The sequence below is a fragment of the Nelusetta ayraudi genome, unplaced genomic scaffold (genome assembly GCF_046127955.1).
Source record: "Nelusetta ayraudi isolate G7.1 ecotype Tasmania unplaced genomic scaffold, CSIRO-AGI_Nayr_v1 ptg000002l, whole genome shotgun sequence".
NCBI classification, from domain to species: Eukaryota; Metazoa; Chordata; class Actinopteri; order Tetraodontiformes; family Monacanthidae; genus Nelusetta; species Nelusetta ayraudi.
Genome location: NW_027466052.1, coordinates 2,302,039 through 2,318,117, shown reverse-complemented (window position 1 = coordinate 2,318,117; position 16,079 = coordinate 2,302,039). Strand labels below are relative to the sequence as shown.

Here is a 16,079-nt window from a genome sequence, read left to right as displayed (position 1 = left end):
GTGAGCTGAAATTCAAGTTTTTTTTCGTAACGTAAAAGACATCCGCAATATATTAAATCAGCAACTTTCCTTTCCTTTGAGAACTGAAACGTTGCAAGCTCCACTTGTTTTCCTTCGAGCACAGCCGCTGGGGATCAGCACAGCTTCCAACTCTGGAACCCGTCTCGTTCATCTTGCCAGTCTTCAACAGACATGCACCTACAATTGTTTTTTTTCCCTTTAACCAGTCAGCTCACATTATGGATTTAAAAAAGGGTGGAAGGAAAAAGTGAAAGAAGCTTCTCTAAAAAACCACACACACAGAAGGAGAAGAGGCTGGTTGCAAACGACGGCCCCCTGCTGGAGGTCTTATGTAGTGGATGCTGCCACCAGAACTGTTCCACCAGAACTGGCCCACAGCTGAGGGACAACAGTTGCTCGGGACTCTTTGGAAAAATGTCCGATAAACAAAATGGTTTGGAAATGATGCAGGTAAATGTCAGACACCACACACTGTCAGAGCAACTCTCTGTTCTACTCCTTAGCATCTACATCTCAGACTGGCTCTTCCAATTACCACTGTGGCTAATCCTTTATTTAGGTGTCAACCCTTCGGTTCCAGTCTTGATTGAAGCCCGTGAGCTTGGCACATCCCAGCATGGCCTCTGCAACCCCCCCCCCCCCGCCTCCCCCCTGCTGAAACCCCCACCCCCACCTGCTGCGGGATTATCATGTAATCCCTGATTGTCGTCAGCCTGGCAGGTCAAGAGGTCGCTTTATTACAATTCAGCATCCACTCTCATCATGTCGCAGAGCAACTGGATTAATGTCGGCCTGTTGGGCCGGGGGAGGGGCCGAGGGAAGGCGAGGAAGCACCGACCTGTCACCACAGGCATCGATAAACTGCCTAATGTGCAGGCGAGCGCATCTGACTATTCAAACAGAAATTATTTGACTGTGACCCTGAGCCGTCTGACGGCGGATGCAGACAAGAAGACGTGGCTTTCAGGTGCCGTTTGTCCACCAGAAATACTAAAAACGTAAATTCTTGGGTGGTTTTGTTGTAACTGCTGCTGCAGCAGCTCTACGCAGTGAGCAAGGAAGCAGGTTCTGGCTCCTGGTTCTTGGTCCGAGGCAAGGGTTCCTGTGGTGGTTGGCCAAAAGATGAAGCCAGATTCTGGATTTGACGCCGTCGCTTCTACGCATCAACCAGCTTGTATGTCTTCCTACTCACAGACAGCTGCAACACTTCAGGCTGGAGCTTTTTCAAGATGGATGAGCGAGAGTTTGCCCTTTTTCTGATGGGCACAAAAAGGTTATATGTTACTGGTGCAAACTTGTTCGTCTTTTGCAACTCACCGTGCCTTGATTCACAGTCAGTAAATAGTATTATTGCTGTAGTTTAACCATCTCTAAAGGAAACAACAGCAGCAACAATGATAAAATGATCATATCCAACCAAGTTCTGATGGAAAAAAACAACAACCTCAAATGCCCTCGCCGTGAACTGCGTCTCACACAGAAGAAACAGCCTCTCAAGGACGTGGGTGAGATTGTGTGTGTTCAGAGAGAATCCAAACAGGAAATAAATCCCGCTCTGCAGGAATCAAACATTTATTTTACTGAGGTCATGTTACCAGAGCTGGGACACGGTCATCACAGCTGCTGCATCTAGTTTGCAGAACCAAGAGTCGCTGTCGCTGCACTGGAAAGGTTTCATAAATTAGATTTGCAGATTTCATGGTAACAAACATTAACACTCCCCAGCAAAAGAGGAAAGCCCATCCTTAAATTTTGTTCTGTCTACTTGGGTGCGCTGAAACACTTCTAGAAATGAGCCCTCTCTGGTGTCACAAAGGGGCCACCTCTATATCTATATATGTATATTGATACTTGTACTATTTCTACTTATACTTTCACCTCTGATTCTGTTTTTTCTGTATTTTATGTTTTTGTATTTTTGATTCAACTAGAATTTTAATTTCCCAGAGGACACTGTCTGTTGTTTGTCTCCTTCCTAACATTTTGGAAGGTGCAACAAAACACCAGTAGGCTGTAAACAGAGGGCTAAAACCGTCTGCACTGTTTTCTGGGGATTATTTACTAGTGAAGCAACAGCTCTAACTTGGCCTCACACCATTTAGGGAATGAAAATGGGAATTCGGTGGGACAGTTAGAGGTCCTTCTGCTCTTTTTATCCAAGGCATCCTGAACGCATCGGGGCATCGCTGTTTCTCTCTCTCTTTATTTATTTATTTATTTATTTTACTGTGTAGGTGGAGGTGGGAGGGGGAGTAAGGACGATGAAAAAGAGGAGGAAGAGGAAGAGGAGGAGGAGAAATGGGAGGAGGGCTCTCCTGCTGTAGCGTGTCAGAGAAAGAGAAAGAGAGAGAAAGAGAAAGAGAGTGAGAGAGAGAGAGAGAGAGAGAGCTCAGCGGCAGCAGCTTTCAGGAGGAGACAGCGGCTCCGACCGCTCCTGCAGGCTGCAGCGACACCGCACAGCGCCGAGCTTCGAGTCCGGAAGCCGCCGTCAGGGAGCCGCCGGCGATGCTGCGTGGCGGCTCGCAAAGACTTGCCAGAGGATTCACACCGAGGTAAAAGTGCATCAGTCCCTCTGACGTCTCGGAATGACGGCCACCTGACAGAGAGACGCCGCCAGCGGCGCCGCGGACCGTCGAGCACCTGAGTGAGTCCGGACAGGTGAGAAAAGCCACCTCGCACATCACACCTCACACAGGAGGGATGAGACTGAGCAGCAACAGGTTTCTCTGCCGCTGCGGGGAAAGAGGAAGAGAAACTTTTACCATCAAAGTGTATTTAAAAGTAGTCAACACATAATAATAATAATAATAATAATAATAATAATAATAATAATAATAATAATAATAATAAAAAATAAAATAAAAATAAAAATAAGTCCTGACACTGCTGTGAGAGACTTGTAACACTCATATTCGTTGCTGTTGTGAATTGAACAGTTGCTGTGCGGGTCATGTCGCTGCCATCCATCCACCAGCAGCAGCGTCACTCCTGTCCCCGTGTTGTTAGTAAACCTTTAGAAATGTACACGGGGCTGCTGGGAAGGCGTTCGGGGCAAGCGAGTAGAGGCCGCTCATGCCACTGTTTCATTAACCACCGTTGATCAGGCACTTTTTGGTTTGTTTTATATCAGACCGACAAGAACTCCAGTGCTGTAAGTGAAAGGATGCTGCTGTACAGAGTTTTCTCCCTGCGAATCGACTAGTTATGTAAGCTGCTGATGGTGAATCAAGGCTCTCAGATCACAGCAACACATACAGAGCAGCGGGCCGCTGTCGTGCCAAAAAGTGATTGTCTGCCAGAATCTGATTTTGAGTAGAGACAAACAAGTACATTTGATATACACATCTGAACATGGGAAGCAAACGCTACACAGATGAAAACAATGCAGACTCACAAGGATAATTGTAAAAGTGATAGTTTCTTTATTCAAAACCCAACCGTGAATCCCACTCATTACGGTCTAATTTTCAAAGACAGGGCAAAGCAAAGGTGTCCGACACAGCAAACAAATACACGCATGGGAAACTATTATCTTGGTGTCAGCACATCATGACTGTTTGATCCAGAGAGAAGCAGCTGTAGATGTTTCAGTGTGACTGCTCAACAAGTACAGTCCATGAAATGTACTTCAGTAAAAAGTAAAAATGATGTTTGTTTTTGCCACTAATGAAACGATACATTTAATTTGGAGAAAATTAAAAAGTTGTGATAATTTTGATTTTTTAATTTTTTAACTGCAACACAACCAAATTATAGTCATTAATATTCATGACCAGTGGACAATAATTGGATGTTGACACTTTTAATAACAATAAACAATGTTATTTTCAACATGTTTATTTTAACTTAACAGTGACCCCAAAGCCAAGGCACTCAAAATAATCTCCCTCCAAAATATCATCCACTTTCCTATTGAATGACACAAGAGTGTCGTTCAAATAGCTGCATGTCAAGCAACAACTATAATACAATAATTGAATTGCGATTAACAGAATTTGTATATTTCAAACACAAAAGAAAACAGCATGTATTTCCTATTTAAGCAGTAGAAAGTACAGATATTTATGAACAAATCTAGGGCGTTAAAGTAAAAAGTCATCCAAAAATACTATAATAATAAAGTAGAGATACATGAAAAATCAACTTAAGCACGGTAATTGTACTTAGCTACTTCCAACCTGTGATATATACTATAATGAAAGCATAACCTTGTCATCAGTTGCTTGTCTGCCCATTAGCACAACACTACAAACCAGATTTGTGATTTGGTTTCCATTGGCACAAATGATAGAATAGACCTGAAGGCCCACGACACATCCCTGTGGTACACCCGATGAACTGTGCTCCGAGACCAGCAGGATCTGAATCAAGATTATTCATTTCCTAGGGAACAAAGAAAAAAGGTCAGAATGTCTTTTTTTAGGAAGAATGGTTGAGTTAGGGCAACTGGACTTGTTTTGGGATCTTGAAGACAAAACGCCTCTCATCCAAGGGGCTTCTTCAGTTCTAAAAAACGGTTGAAGAGTCCCAGTTATTTAACCACCCAAAGCTGTGGGAGGGGCTCAGGCTGATGGTACTATTGGCAAGGTGTTGATTTTCAACAATAGGTGTTGATTACCAACAAGGTTTTAAAAGGCCAATAGGGCCTCATAGCAGTCGTTAACCTGACGACCCGCTATTGTGTACCTCCTACTTCGGACATTTAAAAAAAATGTCTTTTTTTAAATTTTCACAGCTTCATCAAGTCCATCCTCCAGTCTCTAGCAGCTCTTAACTCCGGAGGACGATGCCCATCATCAGCAATGCCAACCACGACTTCGGCACCTACTCTGTCAGTAGTGACGACAGCAGCCTCGACCGCTTCTTCACCGAGATCCCAGAGACTGAGACCGTCAAGGGTGCCTATTTCCAGCGGGCCCAGCTGCTTCGTGGCTCCAAGTCCTCGTACGTGGTCGATCACACCCTGCAGGTTCTCGTCAATGTGGGCGGGAACCGCTACACTTTCCCCTGGAGCACCTTAGAACAGTTCCCACAGAGCCGTCTGGGCCGCCTACGCTTCTGCACTAGTCCCGAGGAGATTGCGCGCCTCTGCGACGACTATGACGAGACATGCCGGGAGTACTTCTTCGACCGGAACCCGACAGCATTCAGGGTCATCCTCAACTTCCTGGCGGCGGGCAAACTGCGCCTCCTCCGGGAGCTGTGCGCCGTCTCGTTGCATGATGAGCTGGACTACTGGGGTGTGGACCCGGCTCACATGGAGCGCTGCTGCCGTCGCCGCATGATCACCCGCGTGGAGGAGGTGGCGGAGCGGGAGCGCAAAGAGGAGGAGTGGAGGCAGAAGAAGATGAAGCTGAAGAAAGGCAGCGCTCAGGCCGAGAAGGGCTACCGCCGGCTGACCTGGATGCTGCGAGAGGTAGTGGAGAACCCCCAGTCTGGATGGGCAGGGAAGCTGTTTGCCTGTCTCTCCGTCATCATGGTGCTGGTCACCGTCATCAGCCTGTGCATCAGCACCATGCCTGACCTCAGAGATGAAGATACCAAGGTGAGTCGCCCAGAGACAGAACCTCTGCCAGGCGTGCCGGTGAACTAAGGTGGTCTTGGCAATCAAATGCGAGTTGATTTCTAATTGATAATCTAATTAGAGTGTGCCTGTAAATACACCTACTGCATTTCACTCATTTGCCACTGTCACGCAAGAGAGCCATTATTACAATAAGAGTCTTAATTCACTTGACACCACCGCTGAAATGCATGTCACATTTACGGAAACATTTAGTTTCGTTTAGTTAGACGTTTAGTTAGACGCTGGAACCAAAGAAGTAATTGAAATGATTTCCAAGTCAGAAACTCAAGTTGTCCTCTGTATTTTTGGCCATGACGAACTGCGTATTTTACAAGTCACTCAGTTATTCTCTGCTTGTATTTCCTTTGGCAACAAGGCAACACAACTCTAGATTAAAAGTATTGATTTAAGACCTAATGAAAGCTGCCTCACCTTCAGTCCTTCTGCTGTCATTTTATCAAAGGACAAGGGCGGCTGTACAAATTGGCTGTGCTGGCCTATTACAGTCACATTTGTGAAAAAAGACAAATGACGGAATAGATACATTGAAATCAAACTTTTTAATTAAAAGTTTTTTTGTTTTTCCAGTTTTAGCGACCCAGGCCAATTAATAACTCTCTGCACTATGAGGCTCATTTAGTGCCTCCGTATGACACCCCCACCCCCTTTTACCCCCTTTCACCATTCATCCCTGTCCTAATAAGGAGGTTCATCCATCATTGTCTTCAATCACTCAAAGACAACAAAAACAAAACAAAAAAAAACAACCCCTTTTTAGGTCCTGATGGAAAAATACCTTGCTTATTTTCTGGCCTTGGCGACCTTGGTGCAAGGAGGTGCCAAGCAGGCCTCGAGACTCGAGTCTCTTTCTCTCTCTCTCTGACTTCACCGACCTCCTACTCAAGGCTAGAGGTACCAAGCTTCTCTTTTCTGCAACCAAGGATAAAAACTGGCTCTTCTGTGTATTCGGGGAGCTTCTCTCCCTCGACCTTGTGTTGTGTAAGACCGATGCACATGGCTGATTAAAGAGAAGCTGGCTTCAACATCCTCACTGTGTGTGAGCTTGCCTCCCACAGGTCCTCACTTTACTTTCAAGATACATAATCGTCATTCAATCGTCATGTACACAAAGAAAGCTTTTCAATGACAGCAGAATACATTGACAGTCAACGCTCAACGGTTTTACTGATTCACAGCATGTTTCGATTCAGCCCGAAGGGAACCATTGATTGCTAATCTGGCAGCTTAATTGCATCAACAGAAACAGATATAACATATATTGCAGGGCAGGGGGAACGCTAAGGTGGAGCCTTATCATATTTCAATGTCATTGGAATGCAGTGGAATCTTTTGTGTATATTAGACATAAATTATATAACCCTGTAGGTACAATTCATGTAATTGCCACTAAATCCTGCCCCCATGGCTACAGTTGCTATGCCTAACTATTCCTATTCTGGTGAAAGATATTCCAAAGTTAATCACAACCAAGTTCAGGAGTGATAGTCCAAAGATGGCATGACATTGTAATACTAACTTGTTACTAACTGGGCAGACAAAGTAGGTGTAGTTGTATCTGCAGGAACTTCATAGTTGGATGGAGACCTCAACACACTTGTTGCTGATGACATTCTTCCGAGGGTCAACATAGTTCAGTGGTGAAGCTCGGGAGAGGGAGAGTCAGCTAATGAGCGTTGCAATTTAAGACCTGACCAGTAGTAGACACAGTTTCACACACTGCATTTTCAGGAGCACATGTTCATGCAACCCCCTCTGTGGTGACTATCAACACAAAATATCAGTCACCTGCAGCTCAGGGTTATATGCAGTTTTAACACGTGTCCATTAGCAGTAATCAAAAAAGATCCAGACAAAACTTGCCTTTGATCCGTCCCATTTGTTGAAGTTGCTTCTTGTCAATAACAGAGAGCAACTTGATGGCATTGATGGGGACGAATCGGTGGTGGAATCAATTACAAAATAGAAAGAGAAAAACTCAAATACTCCCAAAAATGACACGTACTTTCACGTGACCGTCACGTTAGAACCTGCGTGTCTTTCACCCCTGTGCTCCATTTCCACTCATTAACTAACAACAAACCTGTGGCACCTCACTTGAACCCACCTCACTTGTGACCCATGGCCTCCCACTTCCTGTGCTGGCTAGAAAGCTGTTGCCATCTAGGGGCCAACACCAACAATGTCATCAAATAACATTAATGTCCACATTATTCTCTGACAAAAACAAAGACTCAGTAGCTCTGACACTTCCTTTGTCCTTTGAAGGGCGAGTGCTCCAAGAAGTGCCACAGCATGTTTGTGGTGGAGTCCATCTGCGTGGCCTGGTTCACTCTGGAGTTCCTTCTGCGCTTCGCTAACGCCCAGAGCAAACTGGCCTTCGCCCGGGGACCTCTCAATATCATCGACGCCATCGCCATCCTGCCGTACTACGTGGGGCTGGTGGTGGACGTCCGGGACGAGGCGCAGGACGAAGTCATCATGGGCGCCGGCCGCGGTTACCTGGACAAGCTGAGCCTGATCCTGCGGCTGCTGCGCGCCCTGCGCATCCTGTACGTGATGCGTCTGGCCCGCCACTCGCTAGGCCTGCAGACGCTGGGGCTGACCATGCAGCGCAGCATGAGGGAGTTCGGCCTGCTGCTGCTCTTCGTCTGCGTGGCCGTCACCCTCTTCTCGCCACTGGTCCACCTGGCCGAGAACGAGCTAGCGGCGCCGCAGGCCGGCGCGCTGCCACACCACGGGTTCGCCAGCATCCCGGCCTCCTACTGGTGGGCCATCATCTCCATGACCACCGTGGGCTACGGCGACATGGTGCCGCGCAGCATTGCCGGTCAGATGGTGGCGCTGACCAGCATCCTAAGCGGCATCTTGATCATGGCGTTTCCCGCCACCTCCATCTTCCACACCTTCTCCCGCTCCTACCAGGAGCTCAAGCAGGAGTACGAGCGGCTGTGGAGGGAGGAGCGGGACGAAGGGGCGGCGGCAGTGACGGCGGGCCACTTGGAGGAGAGCTGGTCTGAGCTGCTCTCGTCCGTGTCCAAGGAAGGAGACAACAGGTTGGACAATGAGGCTCAGGCCACGCTTCCATCCACAGCTTACTGACGATGTCCAGGAGCCAGAAGGACTCGGTTATGATGCCATGAATCCAGAGTCTGAATTTCTGGAGTCCAGGGCAGAAATTAATTTTATCATGTTTTAGATGACAGCCCCACTATCAATTCAAGACTTGTGACACATTCCCAGGAAATCAAATGCTTCAAAACGTAATTATTATCCTTCTTCAATGCGCTGTGGAGATTTTTTTTCTTTCAAGGAATGCAATGTCATTTGTGTCCAAGAGAGGGTGACACGTACCATCATAAAAGGATGAAATCAAATTTCATTTGGATTGCATAATTGTAGTTTTTTAAAATGCACAGTAAGAAAAAGGTGCATAATCCCTCAATAACTTTTCAATGTTACACTGTTAGACATTTAACTATAATGAATGTGATTTATGGGTAGGAATGAGATTGTGATTAGCAAACACTTTTGGCCACAATGACCCCCCTGCACACTGACACTTGTTCCCTGACACTTGTTTGCAGGAAATTTAATACATGAATGCAATAAGCAAGACAGTTTGACACGCCGAAGTGCATTTCTCACGCCCTTCTCATGTTATGGGTTCACAACGAGATTTCGTGTTTCTTTAGGACTGCTATTAATAACATCCTGTGATGTGGCCCGAACCTTAAAGGAGCCGTATGTGACGTTCACCTTATTAGACTTAGGAAAGATAAACGCTGTCATGAGATCTAGTGACTTCCTGTTTAGTCAGTGTCTTTTCCCCCCCTGCCTCCACACACCCATCAGTCACCTCGTTTAACCCATACTGTGTCAATAACTCAATAAGTGGAGGCATAAACGGACAGTGCTCGATGCTAACAATAGCTGCCTGCTACCTGTTGATGACCTGCAGGGAGACGTTTTTTTTTTGCTGGGCATGCAGCACAATAATTTGACATCTAGTGATGAAACAATACAGCATATTGGCACTTTCAGCCTTAAAAATAAGCACACAGTTGTTTTCTCTTTTTGTGGGGGGAAATGGCTTTAAAATGCTGTTCACATTTTTCAATTTCCAATCAAATCTTAATTTTTCTCTTTTTTAACAGTTGTCTTTTTCTTTCCCTTTATGAACCATATGACATATCATTAATTACTGACAGGCAAATGTAACAGCTTCTATTCTATGTTTTGCGCTTCCACAGCAAGAAGGTCCTGGGGTGGAATCCCGGCCGCCTGCCCTGAATCTTTTTGTGTGGAGTTCACATGTTTTCCCTGTGTTGCTGTGGGTTTCCACTGGGCTGCTGCAGTCAGCTGCAGCAGCTCAGGACAAACTTTCAATTCTGACCCTTGAGTTTTATTGTACACAATGCATAATGTCAATAAAACTTCTTTACATTTAACAAAAGTCTGTTAGCTTGGCTTTCCTCACTTTGAATAAGTGTATCTATGAAGGGCTGTGAAAGACTTCTACATTTAACAACTGGTCGTTTGCTGTTTATCGTTTGTCATCAGTGGACAGAAAGAAGGAACCTCTGAGCATAAACAACGCGTCTCTTAGTTCCTTTTTGCAGCAAACTGGAGATGAGGCTTTTTTTTTTCTTCTTCTTCCTCCTCTTCAGCACGTTTCTTCCCTTTACCAGATCAACTATTTTGCTTAGTTCATTTGTTTGCCATTCGGTGAAGTGACGCTTATTAGCGAAGCGTGTTATCTATTTTTAACAAATTCACGAGGCAGGAAGGGCTTTCAGTTCTTGGGCTTTTGCAAACATGCACAACACTTTCAGACTGTGTTGTCACATTTTTCAGTGTTGGAGAGAATTCGAGCTCCTAAGTTATGTCTAACCTTATTGTTGCAATATGTGAAACTCACTTTTAAAAGCTATGCCAAAGAAAGACATCATGTTCAGCTGTCACAATCACAAAGTTTTAATTTGACCAAGGAAAACAAATGATTTGGAAAAACATACAGTTATCATTCAATTAAAACAGCAGTGTACAGACTCTTCAATGCAAATTCCTCTTGGAGATTAATAAAGCATTCATCTATCTCCATCTATCTAAATCACAGCTTTATAACTGCTGCCTTTCTGTTTCCTTGGCTGACAGTGTCAGGATCGTGTCCAATCATTGGTTGGAGGTTGGTGAGGTCTAACAGTGAGGACCTTTTGGACACTTGGGCTTCTTGCACTTCTTGCTGCCAAATCGTGACTTTGTGTTGGTGTTGGCCGCGGCTCTCCTGAACCTGTTCAGCAGGTTCACGGCCCAGGGCCAGCTGGCATCCAGGCAGATGTTCTTGTTACAAACAGTCTTGACTCTGTAGGAGGAGAGAAACAGATACAACATGAAGGGAAACTGTGTGTAACTGCTAACATTGACTGACTGCATCCCAATCTGATGACGCAGCTTTAAAACATCTCAAACTGGTGCAGCTGTTTCAGAATGACTGCTGGTTTGTCAGCACAGGTGGCAAAAGTATTCACATTCTGTACTTTAGTGAAAGTACGGATACTTGTGTAGATGGAAATACTGTGGTAAAAGTAAAAGTACTGATTCAACTCTTTTACTCAAGGAAAAGTAAGAAAGTACAGGTTCTGAAATGTACTCATTTAAAAAAGTAAAAATGTAATTAATGAAACATTAAATTTATTATTACTTTCATGTTTACGCTTTTAATAACAATATCACAACAATGATATTTTCTACATGTATTTTTTCTCTCCTGAAAACATACTAAACAGTGACTCCAAAGCCGTGGTACTCTAAAATTATCTTCCCCTATAAATCATGAACTTTTCTATTGAAATTCACAACAACAGAGTTCAAATAGCTGCACTTCAAGTAAATGAAGTCCAGTAGCAAGTCCAAAATAATGAGTGAATTACTTTGAACAGAATTTGTATCTTTGAAACAATTTGAAACACAAAAGTAACCAGCATTTTTTTCTCCAATGTAAGGAATTGAAAGTACAAACGTGTAAGTACAAATGTAGGGAGTAGAAGTGACAAGCTGTCAGAAAAAGAAATACTCAAGTTTAGTACAGATCCCAGAAAAATCTACATCAGTACAGTAGCAGTGTATTTGTGCTTCTGTTACCTCCCACCTCTGTTCATCAGAGACCAGAAGCTAAAAGTTTACCACTGATTTTGTCAGTGCAGAACCACTGCTGTGTCTCCATGTTGTTTTCTAACGTCAACAGTGAAAAAAATGGCAGAATTTCTCTTCCTTCATCCTTCAATCCTTCTTTTTTGCCTGTTCCTTTTGTCGGGATACTTACATGATTGCTCTGTGGCGGCAGTTGCTGCGGGCCACGTTCGTCACCTGTTCATCCCTGATGCGATGCTGGGTGGAGCTGGGACAGCACACCTGGTGCAGAGAGTGCACCGCCAAGTGATCTGTGGACACACACACATCGAGAGACACAAACTTAACATCTGACATGAGGAGCGACACAAAAATACACCACAGAGAATTGAGGCTGACCGTCAGAGTGGACATGCATGAAGTAGATGAGAGCGACGAGTGCGATGCTGAACAGGGTCCTCATGGTGTCTGTGCTGCTTTCTGGTTGGTCGGCCCTGTCTGGAGTCTGTGGAGCTGCTCTGTGCTGGAGTGCTGAGCCGGAGTTGACTTTATACTCCTCCTAACTTCCGCCATGTCATCTTCTTGGAAGTTGAGATGGTCTAGTTCCTGTTCACACTGCCCATGTTTCCACCGAATTCAGCACCAGACAGGGAAGTAATGCCAAACAGTTCTTCTGCTGAGAGTCTTTCAAGGAACGACAGCTTCGTGCGAGTTCTGCTATTTTTTTGAAAGAATGTTTTGAGGTGATTAACTGAACGGTCCAGGCTGCTCCAGTAGTTGCTGCTGCAAGATGTTGGACGTGATACGGAAAAGTGAATTACACCAGTCACTCCTGTGCTCCCAGTACCAGTGCAAAGCCAGATCCAGTGCAGAAACATCAAATCTGGAATGGATGACGGAGGAGAGGGAGGGGCGTGAGAGGTGGGGGTGACAATGAATCCGTTTGTGTTAATAGTTTCTCACAAGCTGGTTTCATCAGCTGTGACACAGAATTCTGTCTATTCCATTTCATTCTGCATCCGTGCACTCCTGGTTTTGGGCCCTCAGTCAAAGGTTAAAAGGTCTTCTGATTGTCACATCCCGACGGATGTGAAATTTCTCCTCCGCATGGAATCGTAATTTGAAAGACTTCTACAATAAACAACTGGTCATTTGCTGTATATCGTTTGTCATCAGCGGAAAGAAAGAGGGAACCTCCTAGCATGTTCAACAGTCACAATCACAAAGTTTTGATTTGACCTAACAAAACAAATGATTTGGAAACGCCTCAAGTGACACAGTAATGTAGTGTCAAAGGAGCCTTGTAAAGCATGAATATTGATCACTTAAAAAAAAAAGTCAAGCTAATTGTCATATTAAGGGCGGGGTAATTGAAAAATCTATTATTTGTTATCTGTCATGATGTCTATGCGAAACATCAATGACAAACTGACTTTGACACATTGTAATAAAGAGACACTGACAAATGAGACACCACAACTTCAATCCCATGGACTTCATACTTTAAATAAAAGCTTATTTTTTTCCCAATTACAATGAATATTGAACAAAAACTCAAGGACAATGAAAAAGAAACCAAAAACAAAAACTTCACACTAAACATTCCTTTTTTATTTAGAAAGGGGTGACATACATTGTACAACCATTAAAAAAAACATACATTCATAGTTAAATTAAAACAGCAGTATACAGACTTAAATCACAGCTTTATAACTGTCGCCTTTCTGTTTCCTTGGCTGACAGTGTCAGGATCGTGTCCAATCATTGGTTGGAGGTTGGTGAGGTCTAACAGTGAGGACCTTTTGGACAATTGGGCTTCTTGCACTTCTTGCTGCCAAATCGTGACTTTGTGTTGGTGTCGGCCGCGGCTCTCCTGAACCTGTTCAGCAGGTTCACGGCCCAGGGCCAGCTGGCATCCAGGCAGATGTTCTTGTTACAAACAGTCTTGACTCTGTAGGAGGAGAGAAACAGATACAACATGAAGGGAAACTGTGTGTAACTGCTAACATTGACTGACTGCATCCCAATCTGATGACGCAGCTTTAAAACATCTCAAACTGGTGCAGCTGTTTCAGAATGACTGCTGGTTTGTCAGCACAGGTGGCAAAAGTATTCACATTCTGTACTTTAGTGAAAGTACGGATACTTGTGTAGATGGAAATACTGTGGTAAAAGTAAAAGTACTGATTCAACTCTTTTACTCAAGGAAAAGTAAGAAAGTACAGGTTCTGAAATGTACTCATTTAAAAAAGTAAAAATGTAATTAATGAAACATTAAATTTATTATTACTTTCATGTTTACGCTTTTAATAACAATATCACAACAATGATATTTTCTACATGTATTTTTTCTCTCCTGAAAACATACTAAACAGTGACTCCAAAGCCGTGGTACTCTAAAATTATCTTCCCCTATAAATCATGAACTTTTCTATTGAAATTCACAACAACAGAGTTCAAATAGCTGCACTTCAAGTAAATGAAGTCCAGTAGCAAGTCCAAAATAATGAGTGAATTACTTTGAACAGAATTTGTATCTTTGAAACAATTTGAAACACAAAAGTAACCAGCATTTTTTTCTCCAATGTAAGGAATTGAAAGTACAAACGTGTAAGTACAAATGTAGGGAGTAGAAGTGACAAGCTGTCAGAAAAAGAAATACTCAAGTTTAGTACAGATCCCAGAAAAATCTACATCAGTACAGTAGCAGTGTATTTGTGCTTCTGTTACCTCCCACCTCTGTTCATCAGAGACCAGAAGCTAAAAGTTTACCACTGATTTTGTCAGTGCAGAACCACTGCTGTGTCTCCATGTTGTTTTCTAACGTCAACAGTGAAAAAAATGGCAGAATTTCTCTTCCTTCATCCTTCAATCCTTCTTTTTTGCCTGTTCCTTTTGTCGGGATACTTACATGATTGCTCTGTGGCGGCAGTTGCTGCGGGCCACGTTCGTCACCTGTTCATCCCTGATGCGATGCTGGGTGGAGCTGGGACAGCACACCTGGTGCAGAGAGTGCACCGCCAAGTGATCTGTGGACACACACACATCGAGAGACACAAACTTAACATCTGACATGAGGAGCGACACAAAAATACACCACAGAGAATTGAGGCTGACCGTCAGAGTGGACATGCATGAAGTAGATGAGAGCGACGAGTGCGATGCTGAACAGGGTCCTCATGGTGTCTGTGCTGCTTTCTGGTTGGTCGGCCCTGTCTGGAGTCTGTGGAGCTGCTCTGTGCTGGAGTGCTGAGCCGGAGTTGACTTTATACTCCTCCTAACTTCCGCCATGTCATCTTCTTGGAAGTTGAGATGGTCTAGTTCCTGTTCACACTGCCCATGTTTCCACCGAATTCAGCACCAGACAGGGAAGTAATGCCAAACAGTTCTTCTGCTGAGAGTCTTTCAAGGAACGACAGCTTCGTGCGAGTTCTGCTATTTTTTTGAAAGAATGTTTTGAGGTGATTAACTGAACGGTCCAGGCTGCTCCAGTAGTTGCTGCTGCAAGATGTTGGACGTGATACGGAAAAGTGAATTACACCAGTCACTCCTGTGCTCCCAGTACCAGTGCAAAGCCAGATCCAGTGCAGAAACATCAAATCTGGAATGGATGACGGAGGAGAGGGAGGGGCGTGAGAGGTGGGGGTGACAATGAATCCGTTTGTGTTAATAGTTTCTCACAAGCTGGTTTCATCAGCTGTGACACAGAATTCTGTCTATTCCATTTCATTCTGCATCCGTGCACTCCTGGTTTTGGGCCCTCAGTCAAAGGTTAAAAGGTCTTCTGATTGCCACATCCCGACGGATGTGAAATTTCTCCTCCGCATGGAATCGTAATTTGAAAGACTTCTACAATAAACAACTGGTCATTTGCTGTATATCGTTTGTCATCAGCGGAAAGAAAGAGGGAACCTCCTAGCATGTTCAACAGTCACAATCACAAAGTTTTGATTTGACCTAACAAAACAAATGATTTGGAAACGCCTCAAGTGACACAGTAATGTAGTGTCAAAGGAGCCTTGTAAAGCATGAATATTGATCACTTAAAAAAAAAAGTCAAGCTAATTGTCATATTAAGGGCGGGGTAATTGAAAAATCTATTATTTGTTATCTGTCATGATGTCTATGCGAAACATCAATGACAAACTGACTTTGACACATTGTAATAAAGAGACACTGACAAATGAGACACCACAACTTCAATCCCATGGACTTCATACTTTAAATAAAAGCTTATTTTTTTCCCAATTACAATGAATATTGAACAAAAACTCAAGGACAATGAAAAAGAAACCAAAAACAAAAACTTCACACTAAACATTCCTTTTTTATTTAGAAAGGG

The 16,079-nt window shown here is 44.0% G+C and overlaps 1 protein-coding gene across 1 annotated transcript; it reads left to right on the top strand.

Moving 5' to 3' along the window:
• Nucleotides 1-2,324: 2,324 nt before the first annotated feature.
• Nucleotides 2,325-10,055, top strand: LOC142901407 (voltage-gated potassium channel regulatory subunit KCNG4-like). Its single transcript, XM_076045947.1, has 3 exons — nucleotides 2,325-2,679; nucleotides 4,757-5,566; nucleotides 7,874-10,055. The coding sequence occupies exons 2-3, from the start codon at nucleotides 4,808-4,810 to the stop codon at nucleotides 8,705-8,707; spliced, it is 1,593 nt and encodes a 530-aa protein (XP_075902062.1). The 5' UTR covers nucleotides 2,325-2,679; nucleotides 4,757-4,807; the 3' UTR covers nucleotides 8,708-10,055.
• The last annotated feature ends 6,024 nt before the right edge of the window (nucleotides 10,056-16,079 follow it).